The sequence below is a fragment of the Pelodiscus sinensis genome, chromosome 10, assembly GCF_049634645.1.
Source record: "Pelodiscus sinensis isolate JC-2024 chromosome 10, ASM4963464v1, whole genome shotgun sequence".
In the NCBI taxonomy this organism is placed as follows: Eukaryota; Metazoa; Chordata; order Testudines; family Trionychidae; genus Pelodiscus; species Pelodiscus sinensis.
In genome coordinates this window covers 27,614,710-27,633,462 of record NC_134720.1, presented here as the reverse complement: position 1 = coordinate 27,633,462, position 18,753 = coordinate 27,614,710, and the positions used below count along the sequence as shown (strand labels likewise).

The window sequence follows — 18,753 nt, the reverse complement described above, 5'->3', positions numbered from 1 at the left end:
TATCAGAACATCATTATTTCAATCAACTCTCAGGATGATCAGTTAAGTATCAACATATAAAAACTGTAAGCATCTCTAAATCTTTCTTTTGCATCTTGGAATAAATTTTTTAAAAACTTCCTATGAACCTCTCTGTAGAGTGAGAATGTTAATGTATAAGTTATAGAACTCCAGATTTGAGGAAAGTTAGTTGAATTTATTTATCTTATTAAAGACCATTTTTCTGATTTTTAAACCTGCTGAAAATACGTCACAAGACTGAGTTAACAGAGCTAATTCATTTAATGTTTTGTGCACAGCAACTGACATTTTTTCCTTCTGTGCAGAGATTTTTTTTTAAATAAAACTGTTTATAGCACAATTTTTTTCATCTAAGTACTCAAGGCCCCCAAACTGCATTATTTGAGTAGCTGAACAACTTCATACATATGAGTAATCACACTGAATTCATTAATTAGGTACTTCAATGAGACTATTTACATAAGGAAATTTACTCTCATGTGTAAGTGTTTGCAGCAGGACAGAAAGCCTTCAATTGCAAATTTGGGACAAGTACTGTCTCTTTTGTTTCTGTAATATGTATACAATGGAGCCCTGATCCTGACTGAGGCTTTTCAGCAGTACTGTACTATGAGTATTAAATAACAACAACTCCCATTGCCCAGCATTCAAGATTAGGCCCTAAATTTGGACAATCAAGATTCAAATAATGAAATATGTGTTCATGGCAATTAATAAACATTTATGACATGCCCCTATTTTCAGTACAAGGGAAAGTAGGGGCAGAAGTCATCTTCATTTAAGTTGTTTTTTGCAATAAATTGAAAACCAAACTTTCTATAGATCAGATTAAATCCCATTCAAATTGGAGCTATAATTACATGTTTTGGTTTTCAAAATGTGTTTCTCTCACATCTAATATTCATAACGGTGCATGTGATCTTCAGCTAATGTAAATTCACTTAGCTTCACTGACTCCAAAGGAGACATGCCAATTTATACCAGTTAAAGATCTGGCTCTGTTCTATCATTTCAAGGAGTGTTTTAGACCCAAATGAGATATAATTTTATAACAATATTATCATCTTTTATTTGAAGTCATCATTTGTTTTACTTATTTTTTCTTAATACAGACTAACATACAAAAGTTATTTTAAAAGACCTGATGAATGCTACATACAAATTTATCCTTCGATACATCCATCTCACAACTCACTCAACAAACTGCTCCTGTTAAAATGGTTTAATCAATTATAGGAATTAAAGTAATGATCTCCCAGCAGTACTGTGAAGTATATGTAGCTTTCATCTGTGATTGGTGACCAAAGAATTGTTAACATTAATCTTTACAACTGTCTTGAACTGGTTAAATACATAACCATATATACTTATTTCTAAAAAAGTGCCTGAAAGTATTATAGTGCTAAAATTGCACTTGGTGAACAATTAAATGATTTCAAAGTAGAATTAATCACTTTTCTGATTTCTGAACACAAAACGTGATAGAATTAACCTTAACACATGTACAATTTAAGTTTGCTTGACAGTTAATATCAAGGCTTTAGGAATATAACATTTAAGTAAAGTCTCATACAGCTTAGAGTATGTCTACACTGCACGGCTACAGCTACCTCACGTCTACACAAGACGCCCGTTATTTTGAAATATTTTAAAAAATAATGGGCATGCTATTTTGGCATCCCTCATTCCATGAGGGTTAAGGGATGTCTCGAAATAGCATGTTATTTCAAAATTTGGTGTTGTGTAGATATGCCAAATTTCAAAATAAGCTCAGCTACATCAGGCTAACACGGCTACAGTTTTATCACTATTTTAAAATAGATTTGAAATAAGATATGCAATTTGCATAGTGCAATCTGCATATCTTATTTTGAATTTAGGGTGCTGTGTAGATACATCCTTAGTCTCTGATCTCAAACTCAACCCAAGCCAGTCTGTAAAAGAAAAGTAATAGTACTAGAAAAGGCAAGTAGGTAATGTTCTCACAGTGGCATTGTTTTGTTTGTCAGTTAACTGTATTCTAAGAAAAGTTCTTAATTGATTGATGACCCCATTCTATATCCTATGTAACCATGTCCTCATCTCTCTTTTTGGCCACTGTATCCTTCCACCATTTCTCTACTCATATAAATATCTAACTGTCTCTTATAGTCATTAATTATATTCTAATTTATGTCATGTAATCAAAATCTTCTCTTATTAGTAATACCGATTTCAACAGGAGCAAAACTAGACCACATATATTTTCTATAGTCTGTGTCAGCGATGAGCAACCAAGACTAGTGAGTGGCCCTCCTTCATCTCTGTGGGCTACAGTAGTGGGCAACCTGTGGTCCACTGGAGTTACCCTTTGGCCTGCACACCCCTCACTGTCCCCTTTTACCACACTTTCTATTTCTCCCTCTCCCTCCCAGCACTTTCAGTAAACCATAAATCCGCTCGCTCATGCTCCATCCCTGCTCCTCTCCCTGAACAGCCACAAACAGCTGATTTGCGGCATTCCCGCTTTGGAAGGGAATGAAGTGAGGATCAGCAGATTCATGGAGCTCCAAAAGTGCTGGGAGGGAGGGGAAGGAATAGGAAGTGTGGGGCTCCAGTATGTAAGAGGTATGTGGGGGAGGAGGACAGACAGGGGGATGAGCAGGCCACAGGTGGAATCCCAAAGGACAACATGCAGCCCACTGATTGTCCACCCCTGGTCTGAGTTAACATTTTACCTGAATTCCCTTTAAAAAAAATAACGGTTTTAAATTGAGCCCTTTCATTTTTGTAACCATCCAGATAGTTTGCTGCATTCTTCTTTTGCGATTCCGGACTCATTTATTATTTTTTAATCAATTTACCTGAAAATCCGCTGATCTTCATCAAGATCATCATCTTCAGATGCAAAATTTACTTATAATAAATATTTTTTAAACCTACAATAACTCAGGTTGCTGTCTGACACAGCAACCTTTCAAAGCAACACTATCCTTCATATCCCCTGAGAATATGACTTAAGCTAAATATAATATTTGAAATTGAGTTCAACCAGCTGCAATAAACACTGTTTTGAACTTTATTCCATAACTGGGATGGTCTCTCTCACTATCATGTCTATCTTTGGGTGCAGGTTTTCACTTCAACCATCCAGTAATGAGTTTTTCCTCTATTCTTCTGAAATAATCCCTAAATTAATTCCTTGGTGACTACACTGATTTTCTTAACTATTTAGGTGTATCCCCACTGGATTTGTTGTCCTCGGGTTTATTTAACATTTACGTAACTAAAAATGAATTTTTTGTCATTGTTTTTGTAATTTTAGAGGTCCCTAATCTTTATTCTTCCTAAATGCTAAATTTCCTTTATCAAATTTGTTATTTTCCATGTGACAGTGTTCTACCCACCCTGCATAAAACACAAATAACTCCTGTTCATGCATCAATATAATTAAGAAGGACATCAGGAATGTGCACTAGGATCTTGTGTACAACCTGGGAACAGCTCTGCTCATGATTTGTAATCTCATTTTTCTCCCCACCAATAGCTAAGACCATTAAGCGCTGTTCAAATCATGATTTTAAAAAGAACCAAATATGGTTTTATATATTATGCAGATTGATCTTTATAAAACAAAGGGTCATTAACATGAAAACTATCTCTGTTCAATAAACCATATTACGAGTTCCTCTGAACTACCCTTTAGTTTAATTGGATTCCACTTAACAAGATGTAAGGGTTACTGTTTCAGGCTGAAACAACAAAAGGTATTTTACACAAACAGACAACTCTTAATAGGGCCTAAATGTAAAAGATGAGAGGGCTTCAGAGACTCTCTCATGCAGCTTTGTCTCAATTCCTTTTCCCTTGGAAGGGGCAATGCCTTTATTCTGGAATACATAATCCTACCAATTAAGATGACAAGTGCCATGGGAGCTACTTAAGATAAATCCAGCCACTAAGAATATTGTGCCTACTTTCTCTCTCTTTGACAACTAAAATCTCTTTCTTTTGAGCCTGTCCATATCTCAGCTCACTTCAGCTGCCCACAGCTTATACAAAATGTTTCTGCTGAAATAAATTTTCCCATGCCCTGGATTTGTTATTCCTTTATCCAAATTACCTTCATAAGCATTTTGCCTCCCAAATTTCCTGTATTCACCTTTAAAACCATGGATAACTGCCTCTGTGTACATCTCTTCTCACATATCCTTCCCACGCAAACTGACATCATAAATCCTTCTACCGTATCTACTTTGTACCTTGCACCTCTAGGGCATCAAATGGTCATCTTTAAATAAACCCTTGAAAATCACTGGGGTTTTTTATTGCAGTGGTTCAGCAATGCTCCACCCAAGAAAAGGAATTTGTGTTTTGTAATAAAAGTATGTAGCACTTTTAGCCTGTAAAGAGGAAGTATCTCCCTTTATGTTCTGTACAGCACAATGTACACTAACAGTATGCAATAAACACTAAATATGTAACAAATAAGAAGGATTGGATTCCTTTTTTCCTACATTGTTCAGGAGTCCTAATTTGTATTGGATATCTTTAATCATTCAGTGCTCATAAAACAAGGATTTTTTTTCCAGCCCCGGTTATACTCCTGTAAAATTATAATGACTGAATCATTCTGAGAGAGTTCACCTGACTCATTCCAATGCAGGGAAGATTTTAACAGAGCATTGGACAAGCAGAGATATCTAAATGCAAACTGGCTTTTGAATATGCACTAACACACATAAACTGAATAACAGATGCAATTTATCCATCACAAGCAGGTTCTAAATACTGATTATATCAGTGCTTGTGCAGAAAACTGAAAGTGATAAAAAAGCCAAGAAGCTTTTCAAACTTTAATTTGCCTTGTTTCTCTTTGTGTAATATGCTCTGAACTAGTAACAGCTGATACAGTAAGGGCTAAATTCTGTTCTGTGGTAGAACAGAAATGGGTCCTAATTCTTTAATTTTTTTAATTAAAACTTTTTGTCTCAACAGTAACAGCGAATCCTATAAACACAGACTACGTCTTATAAAAGAGTTGTTTATTTTATAAGTTTTACATTTATCAAGTTTCAAATTAAACGAGTCTTCTCTTGTTCTCGTATTATGGAATGGGGCCAAAATGCATGCCTGTATTGTCACCATTATAACAACGGTTATTTTACACACAGCTAAAATTTGTCAGGCTTCTGACCAGTGAAAACCCTGTGAAAGGCCATTCAGGCTCTGAAAGATCTAATTGGAAGTTTTGCAGCCTTTTTCTAGCACAGCAGCCAGCCACAGAGAATTTTTTTAATTGTACCCAAATCAGAAAATGGATTCACATAATAAATGAATTGTATCAAGTATATTATAGCATACACCATGAATAGGAGATATATTATTAAGCATAAATACACTATGTATGGAATAAAGCATTTATGATACACTTTGACTTACAGACACCTGTTAAGCGTGTTCCCAAAAATGGTATAATACACTGAGCAAAATTCAGTAAAAGGTAATCATGCCCAATATGATTTAACAAGTATATTGCATTGTGCTTTTAACACTGATGAAGCTGTCATTTCTGTTTTGAAACAACCCCCTATGGGGAAAAACAAGGATGGTGAGGAAGTCTGGATACACAGGGAACCTCAAAAGTAGTAATAAGGCAATATCTACACTATCAGCAACAAATGTAATTCTCACCTCAAGTGCACAATACTCATACTAGCGCACATTGAGCAAGCAAGAATATAAATAGTGTAGCATGGGCTGAATACAGACTCATGGGGTTTGGGCAGGATTATGCCCAGCAGGATTCCACTGGTGCTTCCAGTGTTACTATGGCCACGTTATTGTTTATACGAATGCTAGCTCAATGAAAGCTAGTGTGAACATGGTGTACACAAGCTGGGAATCACACATACCTAGATCAGTGATTTTTTTTTCTTCCTTAAAACTCTGGGTTGGGATATACAGTAAGCTTCCAATAATCCGGCACCTTTAGGACCCAACGAGTGCCAGATTATCAGATATGCCAGACTATCGGTAGGGGGGGCTATGAGGGGTCTGGGGTGGAGTGCCGATAGTCCGGCTCTGCCCCAGGATTCCCCGATTCAGCCGCTGCTGGTCAGTTTGAATCGGGGATGCCTGGGACAGAGCAGCTGGGGTGCTGCCGGGCTGGTACCGCAGTGCCAAGGGGCGGCACTACAGGACCAACTTGGCAGCACCCCAGCTGCTCTGCCCCAGGCATCCCCAAGTCAGCCGCTGCTGAAACTGATCAGCGGCTGACGAAGCCCAGGGCAGAGCTGCTCTGCCCCGGGCTTCCTGGAATCAGCCGCTGGTCAATTTCAGCAGCGGCTGAATCTGGGACGCCTGGGGCAGAGCAGCTGGGGTGCTACCGGGTTGGTCCCGTAGTGCCGCCCCTGGGCACTGTGAGACCACCCCGGCAACACTCCAGCTGCTCTGCCCCAGGCGTTCCAAGAGCAGCTGGGGTGCTACCAGGTTGGTCCCAAAGCCCTGAGGGGCAGTGCTACGGGACCAACCCGGCAGCACCCCAGATACTCTGCCCCCGGCTTCCCTGATTCAGCTGCTGGTCAGTTTCAGCAGCGGCTGAATCGGGGAAGCCGGGCGCAGAGCAGCTCCAATTGTCCAGCTGCCCGGAGCACTTCTGGGTTCCCGATGGTGCCGGACCATCAGGAGTGCCGGAGCATTGGATGTCAGACCAATGGAGTTTTACTGTACCTGAATCTGACAACAATTGAGTGAAGGGTAAAAATTTAAAGCCACCTCGATGGTACATTATGAATTCCATTGGTAGATATCTCATAACAGATACCAGATGTGCTGATGACATGCTATTATTTGCCATGGAAGAAAAGCAACAAATAACAGAGTCTGTAAAAGTAGTCAGTTAGAAGAACAAGGAATATTGCTGAATGTGTCAAAGACAAAACCCCCTTACGTTGACATGACTAACAAAAAGGATGTAAGTGTACACCACAATTAAAGGACAAGTTGTAGAGGCAATAGCTGAATTTAGCTATATATATCCAGACAAGGAGGCTGTTCCCAAAGAAATTAGAAGACAATTAGGGGCAGCTAACTCGGTTGCAGACTGTTTGAAGAAGCTTTAGAAAAAACACATAGTCTGTCAAAATCTGTAAAGGTGCAAGAGATGAAAAGCCTAATTTTTTTCCATATCAATTTATGAATGCGAATCATGGGAAGTTAATGCTGCTAGAATGAAGAAAACAGAAGCTTTTTAAATATCATGCTGGTTAAGTTTTTTGTGTATTTCCTGGATGAAAAATAAAAGATGAATCCCTCAGAAGTATTATTGAAGAGAAGCAAACCCTGATGTCAGAAATCAACAGATGCAAACTTATGTACTTTGGAACCAGTAGGCAGAGAGATGGAAACAGGCTTGTGAAAGCAATTATGAATGGAATGGTGGAAGTTAACAAGGAGTTAATGACCAGCCTGGAGATATATGGTGTGTGGCAGATCACTAAAAGTTCAGCCACTGAGTGCTCAAGTTAGCAATGGATCATGACGGATTCCACAAACTTCTGCTGTGATCTCACCAAAGTTCAGACATAAATACATTTACTTTACTTACTATTGCTGAGTACAAAATAACCAATTAAATACCATTTATAAATATCCCTTTCCCCTTTTGCAAACTTACTCCCCAATCCTGCTAATATGTATGCATTTAATTTGAAATATGTCACCCCACTGACTTCAGTGGAATCACTTGGGTTTAAAGTTAACGGTACCACCTTCTCAAACAACTGACATTTTTCAAATAGTTATTATATTTCTTGACTCTGTATATTATTTTAATACATTAAGTCCTGAGCCAAAGGCCATTGAAGTTAAAAGCAATCTTTTCATGGATTTCGAAGGGTTCAGATCCTTGTAGCTTGCAGAGTATTATAAATACCTCCAGTACCTACAGTTTTCAGACATACAAATTTTTTTCTAACCATTGCAGCACATCTGTTTAAACAACTTAATTGTAGCCGGGCAGGTGATGAAATGTTTGGGTGTAAAAAGTACAAAAATAATATAGCACTGTAAAACTTAAAACAAAAATTCAGTTTTCTCCAAATTTCAGTTGTGTTAACATATCTTCCCCTCTCCCCCCCCCGACTTCTCTCAAGTACCTCTAAGGGTAACTCATACCACTGGTTGAGAAACACTGCAATACTGAATATATATTACAGATTAAAAGTACCCGACTTCCCTGCCAGCATAGAGTATATTTAGAATTCTCACTAACTACAGAAAATTTTATACTGAAACTTTATGATGACAAATAAAAGATGCGAAAACAGAACAACTTCATCACTCCAATATACCTGGCATGTATCCATCAATGTGTCTAACTGCTTTGGCATAACAACATTGTGTCCTGAGACTCAGCGCAAATTAAAAATAGCTCTGTTTCTTTGGTATCAGGTTCCAGCTATCAGTTTTATCCCCTGGCAAGGTTGGATTGGGAGTTCCCATGTTGGTGCCAGTGAATTTTGCCATAGCACAGCATATCGGGAAATCCTACCTCTCTATATCGAAGGAATAATAATTGATCCAACAGATTTTGCTCAGACAAAAGCAATCAGATAAACATGTGCAAATTATGGCTAAACAAAACTACTGACTCATTAACCCAATGGAAGTTCTGGTACAGAGCTACTAAATGACAATTAATTCATTAAAGTGATTAACAGTTGCGGGTGGCTTCTAGTGCAACTGCATGATGCAGTGGCTCTTTGAGAAGATACATGCGCTGCTGATATACCAGTTTCTTCTCCCACTGGACTGAAAACCCAAGGCTCCCTGAAATTATTCCAGCCCTTAAGGCTTGAGTAGCTGCTCTGAGGCAGTTCCAATACTATTCTGCAGTTTCACTGGAGGAGACTTTCCCTCACTGTGTTCCACAGAACTCCCCAGCCTGCAGGAGGTTTTATTTGGGCAGAGCACATAGGCACAGATTTACCTTAGTTTTCCTAACAGACAAAATACAAAGGCTTTTTATATTCGTGATCTTATTATACCAATTAAAATTAAACATTGTTAATTAACCCTTAATCCTGAGCTGCAAATAAAATTAAATAGTATCAGTATTTCTGATTAACATATCAATATGATAGCTATGTTCTGTTATAGTGATACTTTATCATTCATAATTTTTAAATCAGATATTTCCTTTTCTCATATGTTTGGCTTGGCCTGGCCCAATATCTGAGTACATGCATTCAACTACAAACTCATAGCTATAATTACTATTAAATTTAATATACCATTTAGAAATCCCCATTGAAGATAGCTTTGCCATAGGGGTTCTGAAATATTCCTCACACCAATAATGCATACAGATTTTTCTACTGACATAATTTTCTATGAAAATAAATGGTGTTTTGCAAGTCCATTAAAAAAGAAAAGAACTGAGTCTGGGTAACTGAATCTCTGTTAATTTTGTTTTTAATATATTTAAGTAGTGATGGTGAAAGAAGCAAAATTCATAGCATGAAAGATGGAAATGCTATATTTACCCATAGACCAGATCCAGCATAGTCACTAGCAGTGAAAACTTCCACATATCACTTTACGAATACGCTACTTCAAAAGGACAGTTCCATCTTGAGGAGCATTCAGTCCTTTGTCCTCTTTTTTGGGATTACAAATAAGCTTCCTCATTAGCATCACCCCAGTACTTGGTTTCAGTGAGGCAGGTATGTGCCACTAAGACCTGGAAACCATCAACTCATTTCCCACAGGTATTATGACAAAATTCTACTGAAAGGGGGAAGAGAACTTTATTTGATATATTAAGTATAGAAACTGATACAGTCAAACATCATTCATGCAAAACTTGTATAGATGAAGTTTGCTCCACACGTTTTTAATTTTATTTTTCCTATCTTTCCCTCCACTTTGAAAGTGATTTAAGGGTGGAAGAAGCAGAGGAAACTTGCAGGAATCGCATGAATAAACAAACTACTTTCCAAGGAAGCCTTCTTCACTCCAAAAGAGCTGTCTAAGACCTAGGAACTGCTGTCTTTTTTTCTCCAGCTGAGAGGATGGACTGCTTCACTTGAAGTAAGCCTGGGATTATTCAGCAAAAGATTAGATAGTAAGATTCCATTTTCACCGCAGATAGGAAACAGGTAAAATCTTTTCTGCCAGTGATTGCATGGACATAAACAATGAGATGAACCCCAAAACTCCTGTGCCATTTCAAAAAGGACTTTCAGTTCTCTACCCAAAGAGAACAAAACAATGTGATATAAAACAGGGGAGTTAGGCAACAACAAACACCAGGAATAAGAATTTGTGAGTTGCTGGTTTTCCCAGAAATAATAAATAACCCTAAGTTTATTTTCCGCAAAAGCTAACTCATAAAATGTCAGAAGAACTGCAGATCACTCAACTTGATTTTAGCCAGGAGACTCTGATTCTAAGACTGCATAGACTGTCCTCATATTATGTCAATTCCTGACAGAAATAAGTTCCTCACAAATGCAAGAAGTATGACATCCTTCATGTTTCTGACTTCTAGAACTGAGTTGTAACCTTACTATCATTATTATTCGGTCCTCATAAAGCTTCTTTGAAGTTGAACAATAGATATAAAATGTTGGTCTTAATGTAATTTCTTGGATCCATCAAAATTAAGAGTGAACTTTGAAAGCCAAACATTTGTATTTAGAAATGTAGAAAACACAAGATTTTGTTTCAGCAGAAAAAGGAGAGAGATTTCAGAGGCTGCTCCTAATACCTCAATATGAAGATTTAACTTCAGATACAAGTTCATTCATGTAAACTTTTGCGCTCAAACGTTTTATTTATTTATTTTTATTTTATGTGTCTTTACACTTTTCTCTCAAATGTGAAAGTTTTTTCATCTTTAGTACTGTACCTGCATCTGCTCAGAGTTTCTTCTGTTTAGAGTCTGTATAAATGTAGTATTGTAATATTTTAAATTTCTTCCTTCAGATGCTAAATGAAACAATTTAATATGAAACATGCCTTATAGAGCTATAACTCTGAATCATTTCCGGTATGATTTTTGAATGCCACTGATGCTCCTATAATGGAACTTTTATATGTGCTTTTTTAAGTGTGTTATTCCCCTCTTATACCCTATTTTCCCACTTAATTTGCTTGTTTTGGTTTCCCACATTCTTTCCCCCAAATGGGAGCATAGTACTGAAGAAGGTAATTAAATGTGTAACTATCTCCTGTATGGCAATGATATTCTCTCTCTTTGTATGTTTATACTCAAATCAGTTATGAAGGGACTGATTCTGTGAATTTCTACTGGTATACCCCACAGCAAAATTAGGTTCCAAAAGTGTTGTTTTTCTTTTTTAATTTAAGGAAACCCAAAATGGAGATATGCATAATTAATAATTCTATCTCTCAGGTGATGGAGAATTGAGATTCTCCACAGATTAATCCATAATGAATTCATACATTTTACAAGGTCAAAATAATTACCTCTAACATTTCAAAGCTTCTCAGTAAAAAAGTGGAACACTGCTATGAATTTATGAAGAGTCTAAGTGTTCATATTACAAAGGAGGTGTCTGTACAATGGAGTGTAATTTTAGCATTAATTTTAATCATTAAAATGCAGTGCAATCTATGTATCTCATATGCATTGCTATATTATTAAATAATCTGCATAGATAAACACTGCAAAAATACCTGAAATATCTAGCATCTAACTTTTACTGAAAATGTTTAAAAAAAGGAAAAAGAGAAATTATTCAGAAGGAAATATAATATGATTGCTCATGATTTTGCACCTGGGAAGTCAAGTTTAGGTCCAAACCCATTTTATATCCCATCAATATAGAAATTGAGTATGAGGTAACAAATCCAGGAGATGTTATAAACTTAAAGAGAGCAATGGTTTATCAGTAAAGCAAAACCTTCTGAACATTAGCATTAGAAGGATAATCCTTTTTATTTGGCCCAAATCCTGCAGTGTTTACTCAGTCTGTTAAAATCAATGGGAGTTTGCCTTACCAAGAACTGCAGGCTTTAATAATAGTGAACCAATAGTCACTGAATACATTAAATGTCTTCTAAACTGGAGACCACTACTCCAATACTGTACTCACATAAGCCATCACATGACACCAGTGGGCTCAATCTTAGGACTAGCTCAATTCTCTTACCCGCAAATTTACACATCTATCCTTATCATTTATTAAAACAAACCTTGTTTTTGTCTAAACTGAAAAGGCATTTCTCAGGGATGATTTTCCCTTATATAAATAACAATATCTTCAATATTTTGGTTACTTGTAACAAACTGCATTTCCTTCTTGCAGCCAGAAACTCTTTCCCAGTATATTAAATATAAGGCACCCAGGAGTTCAGCCAAAGTCTGAAAGAGCACAGCTGAATGGTACTGCCATTTCACGGGGTCCCCTCAGAAAGTATTTGCTTTGCCTGTCTAATGTTCTAAATATAGAAAAGCACACAGGGGCTCTATCCACCTTGTGCTCAAACACTGATACTAAACAGGCTCTAGATGCATTCTTCAATATCTAACACACATCTCATCACACAAGCTAGAAAGCTACAAGATTTAAAAACCACTACTGTACTTGTCAGATGATTTTTTAAACCATATAAATTAGAGACTTAGTGCCAATTTGCTAACAAGTCTCCATAACTAAAGATCTGACCTACTTCCAATAATCTAAGATGAGCTATTTAGATAGTTTATAATTATATTATTATATGCATTGATAAGGTGATTAAACATTCTACAAGTATTTAAGAAATAATAGTCATTTTATAGTAAGCTTTTAGAGACACTAGCATGTTAATAAAGAGTAAGAATACTACGTATAAATTCAACTTATATAAATATTTTCATTCTAGATATGGAATACATAGAATACTTTCTGAAAAACATGTGTTTAGATGCCATATTTAACATTTTAACTAAAAGCAAAAAGCTTTAGAAAAAAACAAAATAATCAATACATTTGTAGTGCAGCGCGTGTGCGCACATGCACACACACAGTGCAGGTATTTTGCTCCAAGTTGAATTAGGCAGGGAATTCAGTAAAGAAATATACTTCATTTTCAAACTGCCAAAGAGATTTCTGGGCAGTTGTCAGAACAATCTAATTTAACCACAGCTCAACTATCTGCTTATAAATATATATTAGCCAAATTATCCTATATGCAAGTTTACAGTATATATGAGTTTAATGATGTAGTTTAGTCCTCTCTCATGGATGGTAATAATGGCCCTGGAGCTGCAGAACTGGTGCTCTACAACTTGCAGAAAGGAGAATTCCATCTGACACCTGTAGAGTTTTCCAGGGCAAAGCTTTGACAGAGTGATTTTGGGTCACAGTAAGCCATTGAGGTTAACAGAAGAAAATATATAACTATTAAGCAATAGGTTTTCACAAAGTAAAAGAATATCTGGAACAAATTCCGCCTCAATTTATAAACCACTCAACTCTAATAACTCCACATGGTCACCAAGAATAACCACCCCCACCTAACATTTTGGAACCATAGTCCTTTCACCCCTGGATCTCATGGCTTCCTACTGCGAACCATGTTAAGGTTTTCAAGAGTATAGTTAAACGAACACTGGTGTCTCATTTTCTACCTTTTCACATTTTTTCTGAACCCAAGGTATTTTAAATTTTCTTTTTTAAACTTATGACTAATAGAGCAATCCAGGAGTGGAAATGTGAAACTCTGTGCTGTCAAATGAGTAGAAGCAATTAGCTAGGAAATTAAACTGTGTGTTGCTGTTTCAGCTGGTTATGGTGCTTTAACAATAAACAAATTCTAATTCTTACATTCTCTTATATAGAAGCATTTTATTGAGTTCCATGAGTGAAACTTGAATATCAGATATCTAAGCTACAACACAGATACTTTTACAAAATAATAATAATAAACCTTCACAACTCTACAAGTGCAGAAAATGGAGCAGGTTCACGATTGTGGCAGGGATTAAGTCTATACACAGTGCTTATGCACTAGATCAAGCCTACCACCAAAAAAACAAAAACAAAAAACTATCATATGTATCCACTCCTATACAAATGCCCCAAAGCTGTGACTAGAATTGGTTGATAATTTTTTGATGAAATATTTTTCATAGGGAAATACTGATTTGTCAACAGCAAAACTTTTTGTGGGCAAGGATCTATTCTGATAAATTTCTCAACTTGAAAACATTGTGGAAAAAAGTGTAGAAATTTTCAAAATAATTTGTTTTGAAATTTTAGAAATGGTAACATTCTGTTTACCAGATCAAAATTACTTTTTAACTGCAAAATTTAAGCGATAGGAAAAAGAAACAAAAGTTTTTACATTAAAAAGAGCCAGAGTCAAAACAAAAGGTTTCAAATTTATTTATGTGAAATGCTTGATTGATCTGAACCACACATTTTTAAATTCTTGGTTAACAAACATTTTAATTTTTTGTTCCATTTTGGAACTGGAAAACATTTTGAAATCTCATAATTTTGGTGGGATAGGAAAAAACATTTCCTGCCCTGCTGCAGTTGTGATCCTAATCTGACTATAAATCGGCCTACAGTAGCTACCTAAGACAGAACGTTCCCTCCAGCAAAGCCCGTTTACTCATGTTTTGCGCCACTTCCTGGGATTTGGCCCCAAGAGCAGCTATATTATATTCTAGAGAAAACAAAGAGAGACTCTTCTGTCAGGCTTTATGATTTATGACTTTGTGCTGTATTAAATTACAGTTTGTGGGTTAGCTATTTAAAGTCTGAGACTATTTAATTAATAAAGAATGAAGAGAAGGAGCTGGAAATCTGTGTGTTTCGCAACTGACCCCTGAAACACTATAGACAGTTGAAAATACCTGTCCTACACTTTACACAGCTTACCTAGCATATATGTTTTAAAAGTGGCAGTAAGCCTGCAGCTTCTCTGTTTTAGTTGTCCTGGCATGACTGCAGATACCTGGCTTTCAGTTACATTTTTTCAAGAAATGCATCACTACTTTCCTTAAATATTTGTAAGCAAAAAGGAAAAAACCATGGCAGTCCAAAAGATGGGTGAGAAAGATGTTTTCAGAAGTAGCCAGGCTAATTTATGAAGGAAAATACTCATCTCAAATATACAGCTACTATCCAGAGCCAACAACAATCCACATGCAGTTACAAGACAGCAACAAATCATCATTTAGAACACATGGTTTGCATTTCCAGGCTGATTTATTTAATTTATTTATTTATTAGAATCTTTATGATCACTTTACTATTTCTAAACAAAATATTCACCACTTTTTACACTAGCTGCAGACCAACAACAATTCAGGGTTAAGGAAATACTAACTGTAACCACACCAATTCCAGAGATCCCGAACTCTGTTATAATTATTTTTCCCTTATTCTTTTTCCCATCCCGGGAGAAAAACAAAACGAACAAATCAGCAATAAAAAAAAGCCATAAATCTCCACACTAGCACAGACAGCAATCCATATCTCCCAGACTCTATGATTCTGCCGATTATAATTGTTTCATCCATTAACTATTTATCCTTGAAAAGAATATAATATTTACTCACTTTCAATGAATCAAAGCAGGCGATTACTCGTCCATTTTCAACTTGGCAGCTTTTCGATGGATGTGCAAATTTACATTCCGTGTCTGGCCGTGAGCAAGTCCCTCTTTGGAACTCTCTACACACTTCCAGTGTTAGCCATTTTGTGTCCCGAATCGGTGTGACACTAACAGCCATGTTTAGATTTTTACAGGTAGTTTAAATTTTCAGTGAAACAAACAAACAAACAGCCAAACTGATAGACTGGAAATGATGAAAATGTCACCTCCAAAATACTTTCCCCCCCACTCTCTACTTTAAAAGTACATGTAAAATTGTGTTGTCACAATATCAAAGAAAAGGTTTCCAACTAGAAATTCACAGCATGAAAATGCTAATTGAAACAGGTTTTGTACTTAAAGAAATGCTAGGTTCATAAGTAAGATGAATGTTAAAAAGTGTGGCTTGAAACTAGCCTTGTGCTCTCAATAACCCATTCTGAGTGCCAATTTGGAGCCCAAAATGCAAGCATGAAAACGTGGCAGACCCTTTGACACAGAATTTCCAAGCTGCTTTCAGTACAGTTATCTGAAAGGTAATCTCCAACACAGCTGAATTTGCAACCGAGTTTTGTGGTGCAATCGGTATTGATTAGTTTGGCATAGACAGATGCAGCAGTTTAGAGCAACAATCGAGAATTTTTTTTCCTCTCCTTGATTTCCTGGCAGAAGATATCTTACTTTTTCAGCCAACTTATTTTTATACTAAAGCAGCCTAGGGCAATGCCTGATACTTAGAGCTTTTCTCTTGATTATAAGTAGAAATGGGGGTGTCTGGGCTAGAGGTGGAGGGTGGATGTGCTGTCGTCGCAGTCTAGCTGGCAGCAAGCAAGGCAAAAAGCAGAGACTGCTCTAGAAGCGGTTCCAAGCAGCAGAGACGTCAGGAAAGGCACTTCTTAGTACCAACCTGTAGAAAAAACAAATACGTTAAAATTTACCAAGCAGCATTCCACTGAGGTCCCACAGCATTACAGCCTTGCCATGTGCTCCTAGACTACTGTGCAGAATTATAGTCTGCCTGCTTCTTTCACACAAAATACTTACAGTGTAGCATATTGCAGCCAGCCATCGTAGATTTATTAAAAAAGGGGCCGTTTTCCCTTGTGAAGCAATGCATGATAGAGAGATAACCAATCACAGATAGTGTTGCAGCAATATTCTGGGCAGAAAGCCAATAGTGTGGGCTGTCTTATGAAAGGTCGCGCCTGTCAGACGTTCATTACTATGCTATAAGCACAGAAAATGTCCATCAGATGTGACTTATTCCACTGCAAGAGGACGAGCATGTGGGTTTTGAATTTACCCAACATGCAGTTAGTGGATTAAACCATGTTAGTTTTAAAACAGCTTCCAACACAAGCACAAGCACCCTGCCGAAAAAAAGCAAGCTTTAAAACTGCAGATCACTTTCAAGCTGCTTTCTCTCCAGCGCTGCCTTGAGCACAGCCAGCATACTGTCTACTGTATCCAACACGTGAATATAAAAAGAAAGGGAGAGTTCATAAATGGTACATTCTCCTGACCTAACCAATTCACTTCCTCCTAAACCATAAGTCCTGCCTCTCCTCAGAAATCAGCACTCGTTAATACAGTAAAACTATTCCATTCAGCCAGCAGACACTTTGTCAATATATCACCGGCAGGCTAGATATGAACAAAAGCACCCTTTATTCTGACCTTTCTCAAGGAAAAAGTCCAGGTCGTAGAGGGAACATAAGAATTGCAGTGTTGTCAGGATGTCTGGCAAAACGTAAGTTAACCTCAGGGGAGAAAGTGATTCCATCACAGTAACATTAAATATTAATCATGGAATTTGATTTAAGCAGCATGATGCACTTCAGAATGACACTCATTCTGCATGAGCTTATGCCTGCTGGTCTTAACCTCTAACTGCACTGCTGAGAAACTTATATTAAAATGGTATCTTTACGGCACCAGCTTAACTTATCCTTATAAAAGAAATGATATTCTTTGGCCAAATGTGGTGACGTTCTTATTATTATTAATAAAAAGAAGACAACTGCAGCACCAAACACATTAAAATTCAAAACTTAATTTCCTATTTTCATCCTTTAAATGGAATATATATATTTCCCAGGATTTCATATTGCTTCAAGATAAAAACTCGTATTGTAAGCTATGAAATGCTTATTTTTTCAAATGACCTCTGAGTTCTACTGGGGAAAAAAAAAAGACCTATAGTCATTTCCAGAAAGCATCTTACTGCTTTAACAGACAGCAAAGCTTCCAGTGACATAAAACTGCATTTGTTATTGTGTGAGTTTGCTTTATGAGCTGCCATAACATTAATAAAAAACTGAACACTGAAAGACGTTACAACATAATGTTACTGTACTTATCCAACTGCAAGCTTTCATATGCTAATATGGTAACTCAGCAGTTTGTTTATATTCTGCAGGTCAGCAAAAAGAGAGGAAAAATTCAGTTTGTCCATTTAACCTTATGTCCATGCTAAACTAGTTTTGCATTAGAAAGCTAAGCTTTTAAACTTTCAGAAACGGACATGAGAAGTTGCTCTTTGGCAGCATATTCAATAGGGCAGATGGTATTTTGTGCATTCAAATAATTATAAAGAGCCAGTCTCTGAGAAAGACATCAGGATACTGAACATAAAAATAATTCAATTAATAAACTAAACCTTCACCCCTTCTCAAATCAAGACACCGAAAGAGAGGCAGTTAAAATGACCATGAAAAAACTAACGCAAAAATCCAAGACAAGTCCTGAAAACATTTTCAGAGAACCTTCAAATGACATGCTCAGGCAGCGAGTTCCTGACGGGGATCTCCCTCCAGTCCTATTCAAACTGAGTCTTGGCACAGTGAACAAGATCAGCCCAGTTGATCTCAGATGACTTAACAGGACATAGAACAAAAGAATGTCCTCCAAATAACTCAATACTAAGTTATCTTCTTTTTTCAGCATGAGCCCTAACATATCCTGCACTTGTCTAATCTCTTTTAGGTGAAGGAACTGCATATGCCTATGCTTCAAGTACTACACCCCATAAGCAGCAGACTTCGGTTTATTTTCTCTTTCCACACTAACATCAGTGACAACATCGGCAGAAACAAAGTTCTGGAAACAATGTTTGTCAATTTAGAATGGCTG

General features: G+C 36.9%; 1 protein-coding gene across 11 annotated transcripts in view; it reads right to left on the bottom strand.

The window, feature by feature from the left end:
* Positions 1 to 18,753, bottom strand: part of MBNL1 (muscleblind like splicing regulator 1) — a 205,126-nt gene that overhangs the window by 144,321 nt on the left and 42,052 nt on the right. For 6 of the 11 annotated variants that reach the window (XM_014569964.3, XM_006115957.4, XM_006115951.4 and 3 more), the window contains exon 2: positions 15,587 to 16,528. The exons of 2 other annotated variants lie outside the window; for them this stretch is intronic. In XM_014569964.3, coding sequence (XP_014425450.1) covers positions 15,587 to 15,760 — 174 coding nt within the window. In that variant the 5' untranslated portion in view covers positions 15,761 to 16,528. 3 more of the 11 variants (XM_006115952.4, XM_075937742.1, XM_075937743.1) reach the window with 3 other exon arrangements.